At 39.8% G+C, this 19,719-nt stretch overlaps 2 protein-coding genes across 3 annotated transcripts; one reads left to right on the plus strand and one right to left on the minus strand.

The window, feature by feature from the left end:
• Positions 1-1,807: 1,807 nt before the first annotated feature.
• Positions 1,808-11,382, minus strand: LOC105842013 (uncharacterized). Of its 2 annotated transcripts, none has more exons than XM_012692453.4 (4): positions 11,339-11,382; positions 3,391-3,555; positions 2,600-2,816; positions 1,808-2,101 (listed from the first exon to the last, which is right to left on the minus strand). In XM_012692453.4, exons 1-4 carry the CDS (start codon positions 11,367-11,369, stop codon positions 1,909-1,911), a joined length of 606 nt encoding a protein of 201 aa, XP_012547907.2. In that variant the 5' UTR covers positions 11,370-11,382; the 3' UTR covers positions 1,808-1,908. The 2 variants fall into 2 exon arrangements, with proteins under 2 accessions (XP_012547907.2, XP_021205111.1); XM_021349436.2 differs by lacking the exon at positions 11,339-11,382 and adding an exon at positions 6,223-6,360.
• Positions 11,383-11,386: 4 nt separating this feature from the next.
• On the plus strand, positions 11,387-18,718 carry LOC110385619 (uncharacterized). Its single transcript, XM_021349447.3, has 3 exons — positions 11,387-13,408; positions 17,282-17,485; positions 18,462-18,718. Exons 1-3 carry the CDS (start codon positions 13,387-13,389, stop codon positions 18,704-18,706), a joined length of 471 nt encoding a protein of 156 aa, XP_021205122.1. The 5' UTR covers positions 11,387-13,386; the 3' UTR covers positions 18,707-18,718.
• The last annotated feature ends 1,001 nt before the right edge of the window (positions 18,719-19,719 follow it).

Consider the following 19,719-nt stretch of genomic DNA (forward strand, 5'->3'; position numbering starts at 1 on the left):
TTTTTCCATTAGAAGTCGACATTGTCCCTGATGAACATAGGCTACTTTTTTAAAAAAAAAAATTATTTTATTTTTTTGGTTTCATGTGTGTTTTAATGTTTCCGAAGCGAAGCGAGGGCGGGTCGCTAGTATTTAATATCGAAAGAATCATACCTTTATCGCCGCAATTATCGTTGCTACAAACAATTGACGAGCGTTACCATGCGGCGTTACCTCAGAGCGAAGTAACGCCTCAATGAGTCATGTTTTTTCGTGCGTGCAGCCGGCTCTATCGAATTATAAGACGCTGTCACGTCAAAAAAATCTCTCTTTTTTTGGAGTCACCCAGAAAATCTTAATGTAAATTATTTTTCAATTGTTTCTTTAGACTCTGCGTACCTGGCGCTTCGGAGACAGGAGGAGGAGCTGAAGAGTAAATACCGTGAGCAGTATACCATGAAGATGTTGGGTCTGATGGGAAACGAAAGCTTAACTTTCGCATTGTAAATTAGAACGTAGCTAATATTAAGATGCATTTGTTTCTATTCTTCTTCCTCTTAGTCGTATACTTCATTGCTGAAGGTCGTGTCCCTGAAAGCCCTTCGTGGTTCTTTGTACCATCAGCTTCCGTTTCCTTCGGGTTTCGGCTTCTCTCAGGGCGGTCGCAACAGAGAGTCCAGTGAGCGTAGTTACCTGATCTATTAAGCGTATATGAGTCGTCTGTTATCAAAGGTGGCAATCTGTGCATTTGGACAAAAAAATGTTATTGATATGTCAATACAGATTTATTTGAATATAATCGTCTCCTTCAAAGAATATGGTTCAAAACCTGCATTAAATAAAGGTTAATAGTTAACCTGTTATTTATCTAAGATGTCGTTCAGAAGAGTTTTGTGACTGCCAATGGAATACAAAGTCAATAATTCGTTTTTCAGATTTACCAATAATTGTCCAAAAGTCACATTGCCGGCTTTGATAATAGACGACTCATATATGCTTAATATATACGCTTAACGTCGTCCACGGAATTCGGACGAATGCTCCGAATTCCGTGGACGGCCAAGACGACAAATAAATCTATCCTCGATCAGCTTCGCATTCGAGTCAGGCTCTCAATCTGTTACCAGAGGATCCTCAGCTACTTCGGCCATATTGCCCGCCGACAGTCAGATAACTTGGGCAAAGTGATTGTGACGGGCAAAGTAGAAAGAGACCCCGCCGATTACCTAGCCGTTGGTGTGATCAAGTAACCGCTCTAACTGGGTTGCCAGTCGCAACCGCCATTCGAGCAGCTGAGGACCGGACGAGATGGAAACAGCTCACGAGACAGGCAACGGTCAAGTTTCAAGGACACGACCTTCAGCAATGAAGAAAACGACGAAGAAGAAGAAGAAGCGTATATAAATATGTAGGGACAGAAAATGTTCTTGTGTAAATACAGAATGTATTTGAGATAGATACGTAATGCGTACTTAACAAATGTTCACGATTGACTTCCACGGTGCAGGAATAGCATCGTGTAATAAAAATCAAACCCGCAAAATTATAATTTGCGTAATTACTGGTGGTAGGACGTCTTCGGTTTGAAAAGTGGGGCAGCCGTTATAACTATACTTGAGACCTTAGAACTTATATCTCAAGGTAGGTGGCGCATTTACGTTGTAGATGTCTATGGGCTTCAGTAACCACTTAACACCAGGTGGACTGTAAACTCGTCCACCCAACTAAGCAATAAAAAATAAATAAGAAACATACTTCTTTGCTTGTAAAATACTTCGTATACCCTGGCAACTCCTCACACGTAGCGAGAAAAAAAACGCTTAAAAGCTTCAATAAAATCTCAATTGTGATTTTGGGTTTTATTTATTCAGATACAATTCAATTTAAATCGATTGCTGACCGCCGACCATGGGCACGAATTGCTGACGCTTAAAGCCGTTGCTTACGCTTGCTCACGTATTTGGCCATGTCAATTAGATGGCTTATCTCGATCGCTTGACTGGCTATCTGTTCGTATGCATTTATATGCTCGAGCGGTTTCCACTCCCTATACAATCGTTTTAAAGTAGCCGCTATGTCGATCATTACATTGTATTTATCTGTAATATCGCCTATTAGGTATCTGCGAAGGAAGATCAGTATGAGTATAATTTTTGGGCGTAGATAAGCATTTTTTTTTATTGCTTGCATAGGCTGAGGAGCATACGGCCAACCTGATGGTGAGTGTTTACCGTTCGCCCATGGACGTCAGCAATGTGTGTGTGGCGCGACAATAACCACTCGTATTTACAGTAGAACAGTGGGGGTTGTTTGTTCAGGAGTTCTCTTAAATAATTGTTTAACTACACGCGTTGGACTTATTATGCTTAATTATTCTTTTTAACATTACGGAAACGGTCAACTTAACTAATCTTATTCAAGTAAATAACAGTGCTGCGCCCGATATATATATAAACAGTATGTTTTCGAAAAGTTATAGCGTTATAATTTACTTTAGTGCTAGTCGAATAAGACCTACCAGATGAAGGTTTACAATTTTGCCGCAGCCAAGGTATTAACCTACCGGCCGTCGTCAGCGGGATACGCGATGCTGACGCCCGCCCATACGCTGAACACTCACCCAACTTCGAAGGGCGTCGAGTTCTGATACTGCTGTCGGATCTGCACGGCTTTGTTCGCTTTCATGTCGCTATCTCGGACCGTTTCATACATCAGCCTGAATAGTTTCAAACGCATTGTGTTCTCGTCCGACTCCGGATCAGGATGTTGAGTTCCTTCGTCCTGTCTCCTTTGGATCAGCGCGGCGATGCCGACTCGCCTGTCTATCACGTTTGGACCTTTGAATATTTAACAATGTTCATGAAAAGGTTGGCTGCTATGTACGTCACCAGTGCCCTACGCGGCGCACTGAAGTGATTATGTTAATTTCTGTGTCATGTGAGGGCCGTATGTACGAGCGAGATACCTTACTATTACTACTACCACCACTACTACTGCTACTACTACTACTTCCACCACCACTACTACCACCACCACTACTACCATCAGACGCATCACTCACGGACGCCTTTGGGGTAGACAAGAATAATCTAGGAAAAGTCGCGGTTTTATTGATGTAGGACCTCTTGTGAGTCCGCGCGGCCTATTTCTGCTGTGAAGCAGTAATGCGTTTCGGTTTGAAGGGCGGGGCAGCCGTTGTAACTATACTATACCTTAGAACTTATATCTCAAGGTGGGTGGCGCATTTACGTCGTAGATGTCTATGGGCTCCAGTAACCACTTAACACCGGGTGGGCTGTGAGCTCGTCCACTCATTTAAGCAATAAATACAAAAAATATATTTTTCGATTGAAAAAATAACATATCTATATAAATGTTATTATGATAAATATCTATAAAGAAATAAGAAACCTTGTTTCTTCATTAGAGCATCACTGATCGCGTTCCTGAGCACCGGTGAGCCTCCAGACGGCTTCGAAGACGGATACTCGTTCAGGAGTTTCAACTTCACATTCCAAGAGAGGTCGTTAAGGATTTTCTCCTGGAGTTTGGTTACATTGGTGGCTAGCGTTGCATCTAGAAAATGATTGGGCGTGTTATCAATATAAGTCTCTATTTATTTTATTTATTCAATTCAATACAAAGTCAGGTTTACAGTTTGTACCAAAGCATTAAAATGAATTACATTACTAAAATTATTAAGTACTAGCTGTACCCGTCCGCTTCGCTGGGCATTTAAAATGAACATTATTATTTCTCACCCCCACAAAGATTCTCATCATTAACGACCCCGCACCTGGTGTAGGGAGTCCAATACTCATATAAATATCAGCCTATCCATTAAGCACATGTATTTTCTACATGGATACCAAGTTTCAAGTCAATCGGATGCATGGTTCAGTAGTTATAACGGAACATCCGTAAAAACCACGGTAGATTTATATATTAGTATACATTTATATACAAGAATTGCTCGTTTAAAGATATAAGATTATGTATTATGCTAAAAATAACATTATTTTTGACAAAAGTATTCCCCATCTATCGGCAAACACATCAGCATCCTGGATTTCGGACAGAAATTCGTTTAAAAGCGCAATTGTCCTGGCCATAGGACATTTCCTAGCTCTACGGGTCCTCAGCCCCGCCAACGCCGCGAATAAGTAAGGTAACTTCTACTGTACTCTATACCTATTTTTTATGGTAATGATGGACATCAAGCAGGTAATGTCACTGCCCGTCTCGAGACATCAGTTCTAAGGTCTCAGTATAGTTACAACGGCTGCCCCGCCCTTCGAACCGAAACACATTACTGCTTCACGACAGAAATAGGCAGGGTGGTGGTACCTACCCGTGCGGGCAATACGCCCCCAAAACCAGTAAATATTCCACAAGGATATTCTCAGGTTACCCCAGAATGCCGAAACAATTGCCGTGCGAAAAACGGAATAGCCGCTGAAGTCGGTATTTTCTCCGGCTCCGGCTTTTATTGCCCTTGTAGGCAGACGAGCACGGCCCATCTGATGGTGACTGGTTACCGTCGCCCATGGACGTCAGCAATGCCAGGGGCAGAGCCAAGCCGCTGCCTACCAAAAGCTTCGAATAGGTACTTCACAGTTTTCATGATCGCATATGTTTTATTCATCGAAGTTTGAATATTTTGTTGACTACCGTCTATTTTTTAATAAAAAACATTTCTAAGCTTTTAAGTTTCATTTCACACAAAATGAACCAGCATATTGAAGTCTGTCGGTTCTTTAGATTTGTTTTTATCTTCGCGTTAATAGTATCCAGGGTCCAAGGGTTCTTAGGATCAAGATTAGCGTGTTTTTGTCTTATTTTCATGGACTGTTTTTTTTTCTAACTAAGGCGATAGCTTTATAGGCAAGTAGGTGAGCTCACGAGGCTCTAACCTGAGGACACTGCTAACACGAACCCTAGCAAGAGCCGTGCTTCGCAGAATCTACCACCGGATCGGAAACGACCCACTGAGAAGATCCGGCGAAAAACTCAGTGGGTTGTGTCTAATTTACTCGCCGAGACCTTCGTCGCAAGCGACGGGTTTGGCGAGGACGATGACCGGTGCTTGAGGTACCTTATAGCACCGTTAGTGAATCGGGAGGATCCGTAATGACGTGTATGGTTTCACATACGTGTGACTAGCTTGCTTTGTTTAGTAACGTTATAATGATATTATAATGTGTGACGGTAAAATATGTTTTAATTAAGGCCTGTTAGAGTAAAATCCTCTTGATTCGAATGCGTATTAACACATTAACTGTTGTGTAGGTCACCGGTGCCCTACGCGGCGCACTGAAGTAATTATGACGATTTCTGTTATTAAGGCGCCTGGATTGACTAACTTTGCTCTTTTAAATCTCTTGTAAATAGGTTAATTCTCAGTATCGTTCGGATTCGTCTCTCCCAGAATCTACTAGATATTCCGGTGCCTTAAGGAGATAGAAGAGAGAAATCGACATAATTACTGCAGTGTGCCGCGTAGGGCATATATGCCCTATATGACAGTCAATGTAATAAGCTTTCGAATTCAGAAAGCTTTTCATACTTGCCGAGCTTCGCATTTGGCGAAAGTATTATAGTCGTCGTGGCCTAAAGGATAAGATGTCCGGTGCATTCGTATGTAGCGATGCACCGGTGTTCGAATCCCGCAGGCGGGTACCAATATTTCTAATGAAATACGTACTTAACAAATGCTTACGATTGACTTCCACGGGGAAGGAATAAAAAACATCGTGTAATAAAAATCAAACCCGCAAATTTATAATTTGCGTAATTACTGGTGGCAGGACGTCTTGTGAGTCCGCGCGGGTAGGTACCACCACCACCCTGCCTATTTCTGTCGTGAAGCAATAATGGGTTTCGGTTTGAAGGGCGGGGCAGCCGTTGTAACCATATTGAGACCTTAGAACTTATATCTCAAGGCGGGTGGCACATTTACGCTGTAGATTTCTATGGGCTCCAGTAACCACTTAACAACCAGGTGGGCCGTGAGCTCGTTCACCTATCCAAGCAATAAATTAAAAAAAGTTACTTGTCATAGTTACCCCAAGAATACAACTTACTCAAGGCAACTGAACAAAGCCACCCAACTAAGCAATAAAAAAAAAAGGAATTTCTATAACCGAAGATCTAAAAATTCGGCAATAAAAGAACGCTGTCAGTCAAGAATATTAATATTATAATAATTAAGACGGTATTCTCAAATTCACTAATCAAGTCTACCAATAATAATCGATTTCCCATCCGTAATCCAAGTCCCACATTTTCTTGGGGTGCTTCGGTTTTTTCGTGGGTCCATACAGCGTCTTATTCCTGTTCTTCCAGAACCTCTTCATGTTGAACATCTTCCTCTTCTTAGTGGATCTAAATGCAGACAACGTACGCTGGTTAGCGAAGAGTATCGATCAACACCTTAAGATTTTTTTTATTTTATTGCTTAGTTCATTGGACGAGCTCACAGCCCACCTAGTGTTAAGTGGTTACTGGAGCCCATAGACATCTACAACGTAAATGCGCCACCCACCTTGAGATATAAGTTCTAAGGTCTTAGTGTAGTTACAACGGCTGCATCGCCTTTCAAACCTAAACGCATTACTGCTTCACGGCAGAAATAGGCGGGGTGGTGGTACCTACCCGTGCGGACTCACAAGAGGTCCTACCACCAGTAAAAAAGAAACTTTCGTTATCCAGCTGGGTTAAGGGCCTGATACAGAAGGCAATTATCCTCGATACTGCGCGTATTGTGAGGAGGTTTCTCACTCTGGACTCCTAACCACTGGTAAGGTTAATAAGCTTTTAAATATATATAGTAGAATAATAATAACTAGTGGTCCCTCAATAGTCAAAGTTCGATTATAATTAATTGAAATTAAAACTTTGAACATTATTATGGTTCTAAAGACAAATAGTATTAAAGACGAACAATATTAATCTATGCTCAATTTGACCACAGACTTTAAACAATAACAAAAGTTTGACAATTGACAATAAACACAGCGAGTATGCATGGTAGTGTGTGTAATGTTTTTTTTTATTATTTATATCATGTATTTTTTATCACTAGAGGTCCCGCAGTAGTCGAAATTCGACTATAATTAATTGGAATTGTAAGTTTGTACACTATTATGATTGTATTTTATACTTCTATAATCACAAATTTCGCCAAGACTACACTATAAAAATATTAATAAAGGCAAACAATATTTAATCTCAATTTGACCACAGACGTCAAGAACAAAAGTTTGACAATAAATAGTATGCATGCGTGTGTGCGTCAAATACATGGTATGTAGTGTGTGTAATGTTTTCTTTATTGATTTAATGTATCTTTTATGCATTATTTTAAAAAAAATATTAGCATTGTGCACTTCTTCTCTATATTCTCTATAAGTGTGGGAAATTTCATACTCCTCCGTCCATGCAATTTTCGTAAAAAGGGATACAAAGTTTTTGCTTCACGTATTAATATATAGATAATTAAAAAATACATTAACATTCTGCACTCCTTCTCTATATTCTCTATAAGTGTGGGAAATTTCATACTCCTCCGTCCACGCGCAATTTTCGTAAAAAGGGATACAAAGTTTTTGCTTCACGTATTAATATATATATATATAATTAAAAAATACATTAACATTCTGCACTCCTTCTCTATATTCTCTATAAGTGTGGAAAATTTCATACTACTCCGTCCATGCAATTTTCGTAAAAAGGGATACAAAGTTTTTGCTTCACGTATTAATATATAGATAATTAAAAAATACATTAACATTCTGCACTCCTTCTCTATATTCTCTATAAGTGTGGAAAATTTCATACTCCTCCGTCCACACGCAATTTTCGTAAAACGGGACAGAACATTCTAGACGAAACCTCACTCACCTCATAGTCGGATAATTAATGCTGAAGTGTTGCTTCGTCACCGCGTCATTGTATGGACTGCCGAAGCCATAGGGCACGGCGTATTTATTCTCAATCTCGTGCAGCATATTAGCCAGATGCTCGATCTGCCAGTAGTGTCTTTCGATCTCCTCCAAATACAGCACAAGCTCCATCAGATACAGCTTGGTCCTCATGTAGGAACTGGTGTTATATTTATCGACCATCTTGCGATATTTCTCCTGTATCACGTAGGTAATGTAGCCGACTTCGAAAGGTGGAGTGTTTACGTTATCCTGCAGCCGTAGAGGACAAGTTAGTTAGTCGTCTTGGCCTAAAGGATAAGACGTCCGGTGCATTCGTATGTAGCGATGCACCGGCGTTCGAATCCCTCTGGCAAGTACCTACGAATTTTTCTTATGAAATACGTACTAAGTTCACGATTGATTTCCACGGCTAAGGAATAACATAACGTGTTAGAAAATCAAACGCTCAAAATTATAATTTGCGTAAATACTGGTGGTAGAGCTTCTTGTGAGTCCGCATGGGTAGGTACCACCACTACCCCACCTATTTCTGCCGTGAAGCAGTGATGCGTTTCGGTTTGAAGGGTGGGGCAGCCGTTGTAACTATACTGAGACCTTACAACTCATATCTCAAGGTAGGTGGCGGCATTTACTAAGCAATAAAAAAAATTAAAAAACAATCATCATCAGTTATCTATTAGGTCATTGGAATGCTTTAATAACACGTTCAGGAGCTGGACAGTTCGGTAGCCTTCTAGAATTATCTGCGGCTTGGACGCGCTCGCTCTGTCCCCATGGGACGGGAGAGGTTCTGACGTCGCAAACATTGACAATAAACTAGTCAAGTGTGGCCATGTCTTAGATGACAATATCCGAACTGTTCTTTAACCATCTTGCATAATAGCGTCCGGGTTACAGACAAGAGAGAAAAAGAAAGAGAGGGAGAATATAATTCATTGCGCATTAAAACACAATTAACATCAAAAACAGCCAAAAAGATACAGTAGACGCGTTGCGTTGTACTATTAAGAATATACAGAGTGGTCTATCAAGGTAGACCAAGCAATTACGCATATGAATTAAGAAAATACATATTTACAATAAATATAACGTCTGCATGGCTGGGCCCATGATGCTTAGTCTTCTTACAGTGGACGCCTGCTTTGGTTCAGTTTTCTCTCATCCATCCGGGACGAGCATTGGAAATTTAACTAGGTTCATCTCTGACAGACCCAAAGACCTCAGCTTACCTGTCTAATGTACTGCAGTTCAGACAACCTTTGATTGGTGTCCTGTATTATATCCGACGTTGTGTTTATAATCAACAGGGCTGAAAACAGATCGGCACCTTCCAACTTTATCTTCTCCGTTTTTTCCGAGGTCTGTGTTAAGCCACTACCTAAAAAGATTAAGGTATTGAGTTTCACTTTTTCGTGGGCATTCGGTAACCGCTTATGGCCGCGTGAGAATTCAATGAAACAATAATTGTGACAAGTCCAAAGTTTTTACTTACGTGCGTTCGAGAGGGCTAGAGAGCGTACAGTACCCGGCGAGAGATGCCGCCCATCGGTCTTTAGAAAGAGGTTAATTCCGGCTTCGTATAGCGCTGTCTCTGTCGCACAAAACACGCGAACAACGCGATCGAACACTTCCGCGATTGAACGTCAAATAGCTTAAACGTCAAAACATCATTGAAAATCTTCGATCAACAATAGTAACTAGATAAAGGGATACGTACAAAATTAAAGCAAAAACTGTCCGCGTGAATATATACTTATATAGCTACATTCGTTTACTAACAAACGGAGAAAAAAGTTTTGAAACACTTTTACTTTCAAACTAATAACAACTATGGCACCTAGTAATAAAGTCACAAATCTCCAAAACATTATCTAATACTTACAATCATTCGTCACATAAAACGAGCAAAGCAATAAATTTCTCCTGTCACTTACCAATAAAAAGACATATTTTAAACAACTTTTAATGTTAAATCAATCTTAAGGCGCAACAAATAAAGTAACTTTTCCCTTAATTGCTCAGAGAACTAACATCGTTTTGCTTTATTTATTTTTGCTTTTTGAAATGCCGATTTCTATTTACTACAGGAGGTAAGGGAGTCGCGCTTAACACTAAAATAATTTATTAATGAATTAAAGTAAAAGTTTAGTTATTTCCTTTTATGTTTTGGAAATGTATGTTTGTTAGTATCTATACATTACTTATTATTTTATTAGCGTTACGTTTTTGTGTAATATATATTTTTAAGTTTTCGCGACCAGTGCACATAATAAAACAACGTTTAAACGGTTTCAAGCGTGGTATTTTTATTACAATGTTTCGGCCACATTTTAGTAGCCGTGAGCACGGAAGGCAAAGATGTCCAGTGTCAATAAGCGGAGTTCTTAGCTGGCTTATAAAAGTCATCTCTTGTTTCTCTGGCGACAATCGAGATCCATTCTGCACACGTGATTGCTAGGAAAGCTAAAATAAAAATGGAAAGCTAAGTATCTAATGAGAGTCCAACAAACAGACACAAAAGCAGCATTAACCAAATTTAACCAACTAATTTTGAAGTGCTGCTAACAAATTTTAAAAAATTATTACAACACAAATCTACTCCATGCATTTACTGTTCTGTTAAGCAAAAGTTTGTCCATGTGTTGGCCGAGCCTTGGCCAACATTTGTAGCGGTGGTTAAAAATCGGTAATTTTGTTCAAAATTTAATATTATTTATAAGTTTAAAGCTTACAATATAGTTTATACTTCATGTACTTACCGAAAGTATGATACTCCGGCCGTTAAATTGCTTTTTCGGGCCTTATTCTTGCAACTTTTGAATACACACTGCGGTATTGTGAGACGGGTTGACATTGGCTGTGTTTGAAGTGAACTAAACAAAATAAGAGCTCACATTTCAAGTGCGCTGTTATTTGACGAGACGGATTTTATGCACCGACCCGAAATCTAGTTACTATTGTTGATCGAAGTTGAAAATGGTCCAGCTATGTCGAAGTCTGTATGGAACTTGTTTCCATTTTAAACCTAATCTTTAGGTAGCCTTAGAGCAGAATCTACCACCGAATCGGAAACGCGAAAACACTGAGAAGATCCGGCGAGAAACTCAGTGGGCATCTATTTGTATAGTCTTTATATTAACGTCACAATCTTTTTTTTTAAAACCTTCATGTTTTATTAATTTCCCGTCTCTTTTGTCCTTGTCATCTGTCATTTTTTCCTTTTCTTTTGCGACTTCCTTCAAATAGGTTGAATAATGGCCTTTGACTGATAGTGGCCTTTTTAGTCACAATATAGTTTTAATAATGCCTATGACTGGAGAATACTGAAGTGTTCCCCATATTTCGGCGTTCCTACCAGCAAGCCATGATCGCAACATGAAAACAATTCATAAAATATAACATAAAACACTTACGTATAAACAATAAGATTAATAGAGAGTTCATTTTCTTTTTTTTTTTTGCTGACATGCACGGATTACAATCTGTCAGTTTTGACAGCCGGGCTACGCAAAGGGAAATAAAAACATTAGAGTCTGTACTATTCTTTGCAATCTCAGTTAATAAAGTGTTAATGTTTTTTAACTAGTACCATCACGCGGATTTTACATTATTTTATTTAACAAGCTTGTCGAGACGAAATCTCTAGAATTGTCGAGTATATTTCACACAACTCGAGTATTTTGTTTTTCCGCTTTCTGATAATAGATGGCGTTGTACTTCTCGAGCGTTCTAGATGCTGCTAGATCCTTCGATATTCGTTCAGCTATTCGGCGATAGATGGCGTTACTGTTACCGGCGTAACAATATTAAATATATGTATATTAGTCGTCGGTTTTCATGATAAAGGCATTAATTACTACATAGTTATGTGTAAGCTATGGTTAGTTTGAGACCAGACACTTTGTGTTTTTGGCCGATTATTTATTTAGACTAGACAGACGAGCACGTGAACGTGACGTGACGCAACGTGAACACCGTGACACACCTTGAGATATGAGGTCGACGTCTCAATTGTCATATAACCTCATTCTGCGAGCCGATACGGAACACAGCTTGAATCAGCAATATGCTGAATCTAGGTTATTACCAAGATAGATAGCACGTTGTTTTAAAACTGTCTTGATTCTCCTGTAAATCTTTGACCGGAAAGTATAATCCTTAGCGCAACTGGAATACAATTTGTACATCACTTCAGACAGACAAACAAATTTCGATAGTAGAGATATTAAATAGTAGACGCAAAATCGATATAAACTCTAAATAACACAGTGCATTTTACGAGGTAATTACAAAAATTGATGCGAACTTTTAATTAATCTATTCGTTTACGTATTATTTGTATACGTCATATCACAATCATCAACTTCGTAATGCACTTCTGAGCTTTTCACAGAATTTAACTGAAAAACAAAAACTTTTAATATTTTTCTTTACGTGATTCGCGAGTCAGACGCAATTAAGGCTAGCGTTACATACTGTTTTTAATCTAACATTTTTTATTGTCATTATTAATACCGTAATTTTTTTTTGTTAAATTATAATCGTGTGTGTTTGAAATATTAACGATTTATGGCGCGACTTATCTCGTGATCTGAACAATGAGTAAATCATGATAGCTATATTACTGTCTATTCTGTGTAAGTATTAGTTTTATATTGATAAAGGACTTGGATTTGTGTAGGATAGTAAGTTGTAGTCGACTGCTAGAACCAGCCGAAGTCATCGTAGCCTAATAGATAAGACAGCCGGTATTGAATGACGCAACCGTGCCAAGGTTCGAATCCCGCAGGCGGGTACTTATTTTTTTAATGAAATACGTATTTAACAAATGTCCACGATTCCACGGTAAAGGAATAACATAGCGTGTAATAAAAATCATATCCGCAAAATTATAATTTTCGTAATAGCTGGTGATGGTAGGACGTATTGTGAGTCTGCACGGGTAGGTACCACCGCCCTGCCGTGACTTGACGTGAATCAGTAATGCGTTTCCGTTTGAAATGTGAAGCAGCCGTTATACTGTTAAACCTGACGCCATTCGCTTCATCATTATTATTGCCTTTCATGGTGACAGTAATTACGATTCACTATTCCAATGTATTCCTTTATTACATTTCTAGAGTACAACGTTAACAACAGAGAGCTCCGCTCCTTTCGGCTGCTCGAGTCTGAATGTTTTGAGCGACAATAGTCACTCGTATTTATAGTAGAAAGTGTGTGGGTAGCTTAGTAATAAATTAGTCTTAAACAGTTGTTGACATGCGTAACATTAAGGAAACAGTTAACTTTAACTGTTTTTAGTTTTAATAGTGATGTTGCGCCAAGATATATCATTGAGAATAATTAAATTTTTCCTAAATAAGTCATCGATCCCTGCGTATCCAACCACACGGGATGGCCGCCGCGCCCGCTGCCCTGGAAGACCTGGGCGGACCAGCTGATAGCCATTCATCTTATAAACATGACAGCAGAACTAATCAGAGGTACGTGCGTACTGGTCTCTTCTTTTTTCTTTCTTTCCTATTACCTGCTGGGGTGTAGGGTTCGAATCAAATTCTCACATTTGCATCGGTGTTGGGCAGTCTGTTCTAGCTCCTCCCACGTCATGCCCAATACGCCCATTTCCTGCTCTAAAAAAAATCCAACTAAAAAATAGAAAATAAATTTGAATAAAATTGTGTAATCAAAAATGATTTTATTATAAAAATGCGTGGGGTGCATGATATCAGTAGTTATAAAGATTTTATGAACAGATATGAGTAGAAGGGTTTATTTTGATAATATCCCGAAAAGCACCCCACGCTTTTTTACAATAAAATCATTTTTTCTTACTCATTTTATTCAAATTTATTAAAAAAAAAATTTTTTTTTGTTGGATTTTCTATAAAAGCGTATTTTGTTAGTTTTTTTAAACTATAATTTATTTTTCATTTTATAGTTGAATTTAAATTTTTTTATTTTTTTATTTTTATTGAATTTTCATCGATCCTTAATATGCATACCAAATTTCGAGTTAATCCGTCGTTTTAAAGGGGTCAAAGTCATGTTCAAAGATTCCTTTACGAGCATACATACGTCTGAAGCTAATAAAAGCGTATTAAAAACCAAAAGATCCATGTATAAATGTACGATTTAACTTTCTTTTTTGTACCTTAATCTTGAATATCATAGCATCAGTCTATGGCACTTCACTGGGTATAGGCCTGGCACACCACTGAGCACAATCCTCAGCTTCTCCCGTCCAGCTCTTTCCAGCGACCCGAACTTAAGAGCATTGCTCCTCCATCGCATTTATTACTGTCGTTAAATTATTTCCGACGTTACAAATGCTTCGTGGTCTGACGGCTCCTGAAAATCCCAGAAAACTGCCAGAGCTTAAAAGTCGAGAAACGATTTTAATAGACAAAGATACCCGGATCCCCTTTCGGGGCTTTTAAGCTCTTCAAGCCCCGGTCACCGTCCTCGTCGATTGCTACAAAGATTAACCCACAGACACAGCCCACTGAGTTTCTCGCCGGAACTTCTCAGTGGGTCGCGATTTCGATCCGGTGGTAGATTCTGCGAAGCACTGCTCTTGCTAGGGCTAGTGTTAGCAAATTCTCTCATGTCGAGCCCATGAGCTCACGTACCGTCCGGGCGTACCTTGAATAGCCCCTTAGGCTACCAGCGCATAGGTAAGGAAAAGAAAACACGTCGTTACGACTAATCGAACAAAAGAATAGTGCATTGTGCACCAAGGGAGAAAAGTTGGACATTTCCTCCCGCGTGTAAAATTACCGAAGCCGAGCCGAAGGCGAATTTTTAAATAAACTACTACTAATTGAATAAGAACTGTCTGATGAACTCATCCGTGTTTAATACTTCACTATTAAATTTTATTGCCTTTTGTTTATTTCACTTTTAAACTAAACACAATATTGCAAATTACCCGAGCACAACAATGGCGGAGAATTTTAGGTGCGTGAGAGCAGACGCATACACTTATAACGCGCATGCACACTTGTCAGTATCCAGGGAGAAAAAGTTAGACTTTCTTCTAGCCCAAGAGCCCGCGACAGCCAGACCTTCGTTATTTTATAATAGCTGAAAGTTTCTCTGTGTATGTCTCCAACACAGGTAAGAACGACCCGCGATTATAGAGTTTCGACTGTGGTTACTTGGGCAGGTAACAGGCAGTAAAGGTATATAAAATAGTACCTTAAATTCGTTAAAGTATAAAGGTTTTTTTTTAATATTTACTCCAGAATATCTTTAGAAATCACGATATCCGTTGCCGGACACTTTTTCCAGTTGTTACCCCCTGCCAGACACCCCTAAACTTTAATAAATTTTAATTATACTTTCGTTATACTAAAATATACATATATAAAAGCTAAATTTTATATATGTTACTTAGGGACTTATAAAAATATGTTACCCCAATAGCCGGACAGTTTTAATGGTTCTTACATCTTGCCAGACACATTGAGAGCCCGCTGTAGGTGCGAGCGCGAGGTAGCAACTGTTCAAGCGAGTGTGAGCGAGATAGAGTGCTTAGTCTATTGTGATCTTTTAAGATATCCAATAAAAAAATTATTTTATTACGTTCATAGCAATATTATAGAAAATAAAAAATGTTATTTTAATATTATAAAGTACAAACAAAATATTACATGTCAAAGAAAAATATTTAATCGTTCTTATAATTTTCCTCATTGTCGTCGATATTGAACTGATGAATAAGGCGATATCAATATCGCCTTATTCAGTCGAGTCGGCCTGAGGGGCCTACGAGGGGGGGCATTTGAGAGTACGAGCTAAGCGGTAGTAAGACCTTTGAGAGGGCGCGAGTCCTTCTAAGAAATCAGACCATCTGGCATCTCGGACTTCGGCGATGCGAGACTTTACGTCGCGTTGTAGGGCACGCATTCGAGTACGATTTTCCACTGTAGGATACCTATCGTAGGCGCGGATCGAAGCGTTCTTAGCTCTAAGGAGTTCCCTAATATCGTCAGGCAATTTGAAGCGGTGAAGGAAGTCCTCCGCCATAACTTGCTTCGATGACCTATCTAATGTCGAGGTGATGTGTGACGTTACGATGTCTATGGCTTCAGCGGTATCCTGAGGAGACGGGGTAGAGTCCGGGCTAAACGGGAGCGATGGTGGATCAGATTCAGCCAGGCTAATGCCCAGCGTGTGCCAATCCACCACAGTCCTCGTGACGGGAACGGAATCGGGAGCGCGACCGAGCTTCATAATGACGGGGCGGTGGTCTGAATCTAACTCTAAAACTACTTCGATCGAGTGTAAGCGCAGAGTTACGTTTTTTAATAACGCTATGTCGAGTAGGGTAAAACACCCAGTAGTCAGCCTTTTAGTGGGATTCTTAACTTGATTCACCTGTATTTTAAAAAATAAAAGACTTTAAATGAAAAAATTTTTTTTTACAGAAAGTTTGTTTATTATTCTTACTAAAGAGATACAATTTTTTTTTTAATTTTGTTAGAATTATATAAAAAATCAATATTAAACAAAATATGGCACTTATCCGGGCGATGCGCGATATTTAGCGGGTAGTGAGTCGGGGTTAGCGGAGCGATGATATCGAAGGCGAGATCATCGACTAACGCGTCGAGCCGCCTGCCATTAGGGGTTGTGGTGTGTGAGTTCCACTTGATGTGTTTACAATTTAGCTCGCCCGCCAGAATGACAGAACTCCCCATGCCGAGTAGCGCCTCGATATCACTGCTTAGAACGGATAAATCCTATAAACGACAGCTGATGTGCAGTAAAAGATCACAATAGACTAAGCACTCTATCTCGCTCACACTCGCTTGAACAGTTGCTACCTCGCGCTCGCACCTACAGCGGGCTCTCAATGTGTCTGGCAAGATGTAAGAACCATTAAAACTGTCCGGCTATTGGGGTAACATATTTTTATAAGTCCCTAAGTAACATATATAAAATTTAGCTTTTATATATGTATATTTTAGTATAACGAAAGTATAATTAAAATTTATTAAAGTTTAGGGGTGTCTGGCAGGGGGTAACAACTGGAAAAAGTGTCCGGCAACGGATATCGTGATTTCTAAAGATATTCTGGAGTAAATATTAAAAAAAAAACCTTTATACTTTAACGAATTTAAGGTACTATTTTATATACCTTTACTGCCTGTTACCTGCCCAAGTAACCACAGTCGAAACTCTATAATCGCGGGTCATTCTTACCTGTGTTGGAGACATACACAGAGAAACTTTCAGCTTTTATAAAATAACGAAGGTCTGGCTGTCGCGGGCTCTTGCTCTATTCCCTGTACAGCGGGAGGAAAACCGAACTTTCGGCGTAGGTAGTAGAAAAAAACATTTTATATTCGCAGATGCGGATTTAAAAGTGAGGCACGCTGATAAAATCCAGTCCCAGTACAAGAATTCAGTGACATACGAATTAGGCACTATAGCCGCCGGCATCCAAGACAAATATAGACACATGCTGGAGATATACAGGATTTATTCGAATGTCACGTTGCATATGGCGGTGAACTTCACAATTTATGACAGCCTGAACGCGTATCACGTTCTGCGTGAGTGAATTTAAGTTATATTACGTATCCATCCGTGTGCAAGTGGCAGTGGGCAGGCCACATAGTGCGAAGATCGGACGGCCGATGGGGCGGAAAGATTCTCGAGTGGAGACCACGTACTGGCAAGCGCAGTGTGGGACGGCCTACGAGATGGACCGACGACCTGGTAAGAACCGCTGGGTCACGTTGGATGCAGGTGGCAACGGACCGGCCGCACTGGAGATCACTTGGAGAGGCCTATGTTCAGCAGTGGGCAATGGACAGGCTGAGATGATGATGATGATGACGTATCCATCCTAAAATGTGAACAAATGCGAATAAAATTTGTTATTGCAGATAATAAATAGCTTTTTAGCTTATAGAATATTATTCGTGAAGAAAAAAAAAACAACTGTTCCAAAACAAATTCATGATCTATAAACATACCTAATATCGTCGTAAAAGTAGCTTTGATGCAATATAAATAATGTGTGTGTTTCTGTTTCTTTTTTAATTAATTTAACAATTATAAGTTTAATAATTGATTTTTACATTTTTACGATGTTTTCATTAAATTATATTTAAATAAACACATAAAATATATTGCCAAAAGAACTCCGTTCCAATCAGGTGTCCATAAAAGCAATCTCTGTTTTTTTTTATATAAATATTTTTTGAAAAATGTTTTTTTTTTATTGCTATAATGGGTGGACGAGCTCACAGCCCACCTGGTGTTAAATTGTTATTGGAAAAAAAAAAAAAAAACCATTGACATCTACAACGTAAATGCGCCACCCACCTTGAGATATACGTTCTAAGATCTCAGTATAGTTACAACGGCTGCCCCGCCCTTCAAACCGAAACGCATTACTGCTTCACGGCAAAAATAGGCAGGGTGTTGTACCTACCCGCGCGGACTCATAAAAGGTCCTACCAACAATAAAAAATAATATAACATTAATGAACGAACCGCAACCAAATAAATTGTTTTTTTTAGAAAGCGATTACAATGAGATCAAAGTGGAGCAAAATCTATTCTATGAGGTGCTGGCGAAGCACGAGGGTGAGAAACGGAAGCTGGAGAAGCTGAGGAAGAAGCAGCTGGATAAGATGAGGGGCTCGCTCGGCTTCGAAGGGGGCGGCGGGAGAGGTCGCAGACTCGGAAACAGAAAACCGGCGTTGTGGAGGGACGGCGGAGCTTTCGAAGCTGGGAACTTTGATTTCGGTGCTGATTGGAAATAAAGCTTGTCAAAATTTAGTCTTTTTTGTTTTACTGGTGGTACGACGTCTTGTGAGTCCGCACGGGTAGGTACCACCACTCTGCCTAATTCAGCCGAGAAGCAGTAATGTGTTTCGGTTTAAAGGGCGGGGTAGCCGTTGTAACTACACTGAGACCTTAGAACTTATATCTCGAGGTCGGTGGCGCATTTACGTAGTAGATGTCTATGGGCTCCGGTAACCACTTTACACTAGGTGGGCAGTCAGCTCGTCGACTAATCTAGGCAAAAAAATACCTCCAAATTCAGTGGCGTTTGTGGCTGCACGGGTAGGTACAACCGTCATGCCTATTTCTCCCGTGAAGCAGTAATGCAGTTTGAAGGGCTGAGCAGCCGTTCTGGAGTAGAGTTCATCCATACTACCTGAAGCCACTGCGTCCATCGACAGTGCGTTTTCAGGAATCTTTTTTGCCACGTACCATCCGGCTTTAGAATGAGCTTCCCCTCCACGATGTTTCCCGAGCGCTATGACATGTCCTTGTTCAAACGAGTTTGTGGAGAGTACTTAACGGTAGTGAGCGGCATGGCTCTGCCCCTGGCATTGCTGAAGTCCATGGGCGACGGTAACCAATCACCATCAGGTGGGCCTTACGCTCGTCTGCATACTAGGGCAATAAAAAAATGTACTGTAAAAACTGAGACCTTAGAACTCATGTCTAAAGCTTGGCGGTGGGATTTACATTGTTGATGCCAACAGGCTCTTCTTCTTCATCCTTCCCTCACTGCTGAGGATCACGACCCTGGTGATTCTGGTAACCACTTATCACAAGGTAAGCCGTGAATTCGATCGGACGTTTGCAAAAGAGGTGGCGAACGATCAAACTCAACGAATATCTGCGTTAATGCAATTAAAATCCGTCATAGCAATTGAGCATTTGATGGGCTAATTAAAAAAAGAAAAATCGTAGGTACCTGCAGTGTTTATTTACGAGCAAAATAATGATTATTTTAAATTCTGCGCTTACAATGAATCGGTAA

Source organism: Bombyx mori, chromosome 11, assembly GCF_030269925.1.
Source record: "Bombyx mori chromosome 11, ASM3026992v2".
NCBI classification, from domain to species: domain Eukaryota; kingdom Metazoa; phylum Arthropoda; class Insecta; order Lepidoptera; family Bombycidae; genus Bombyx; species Bombyx mori.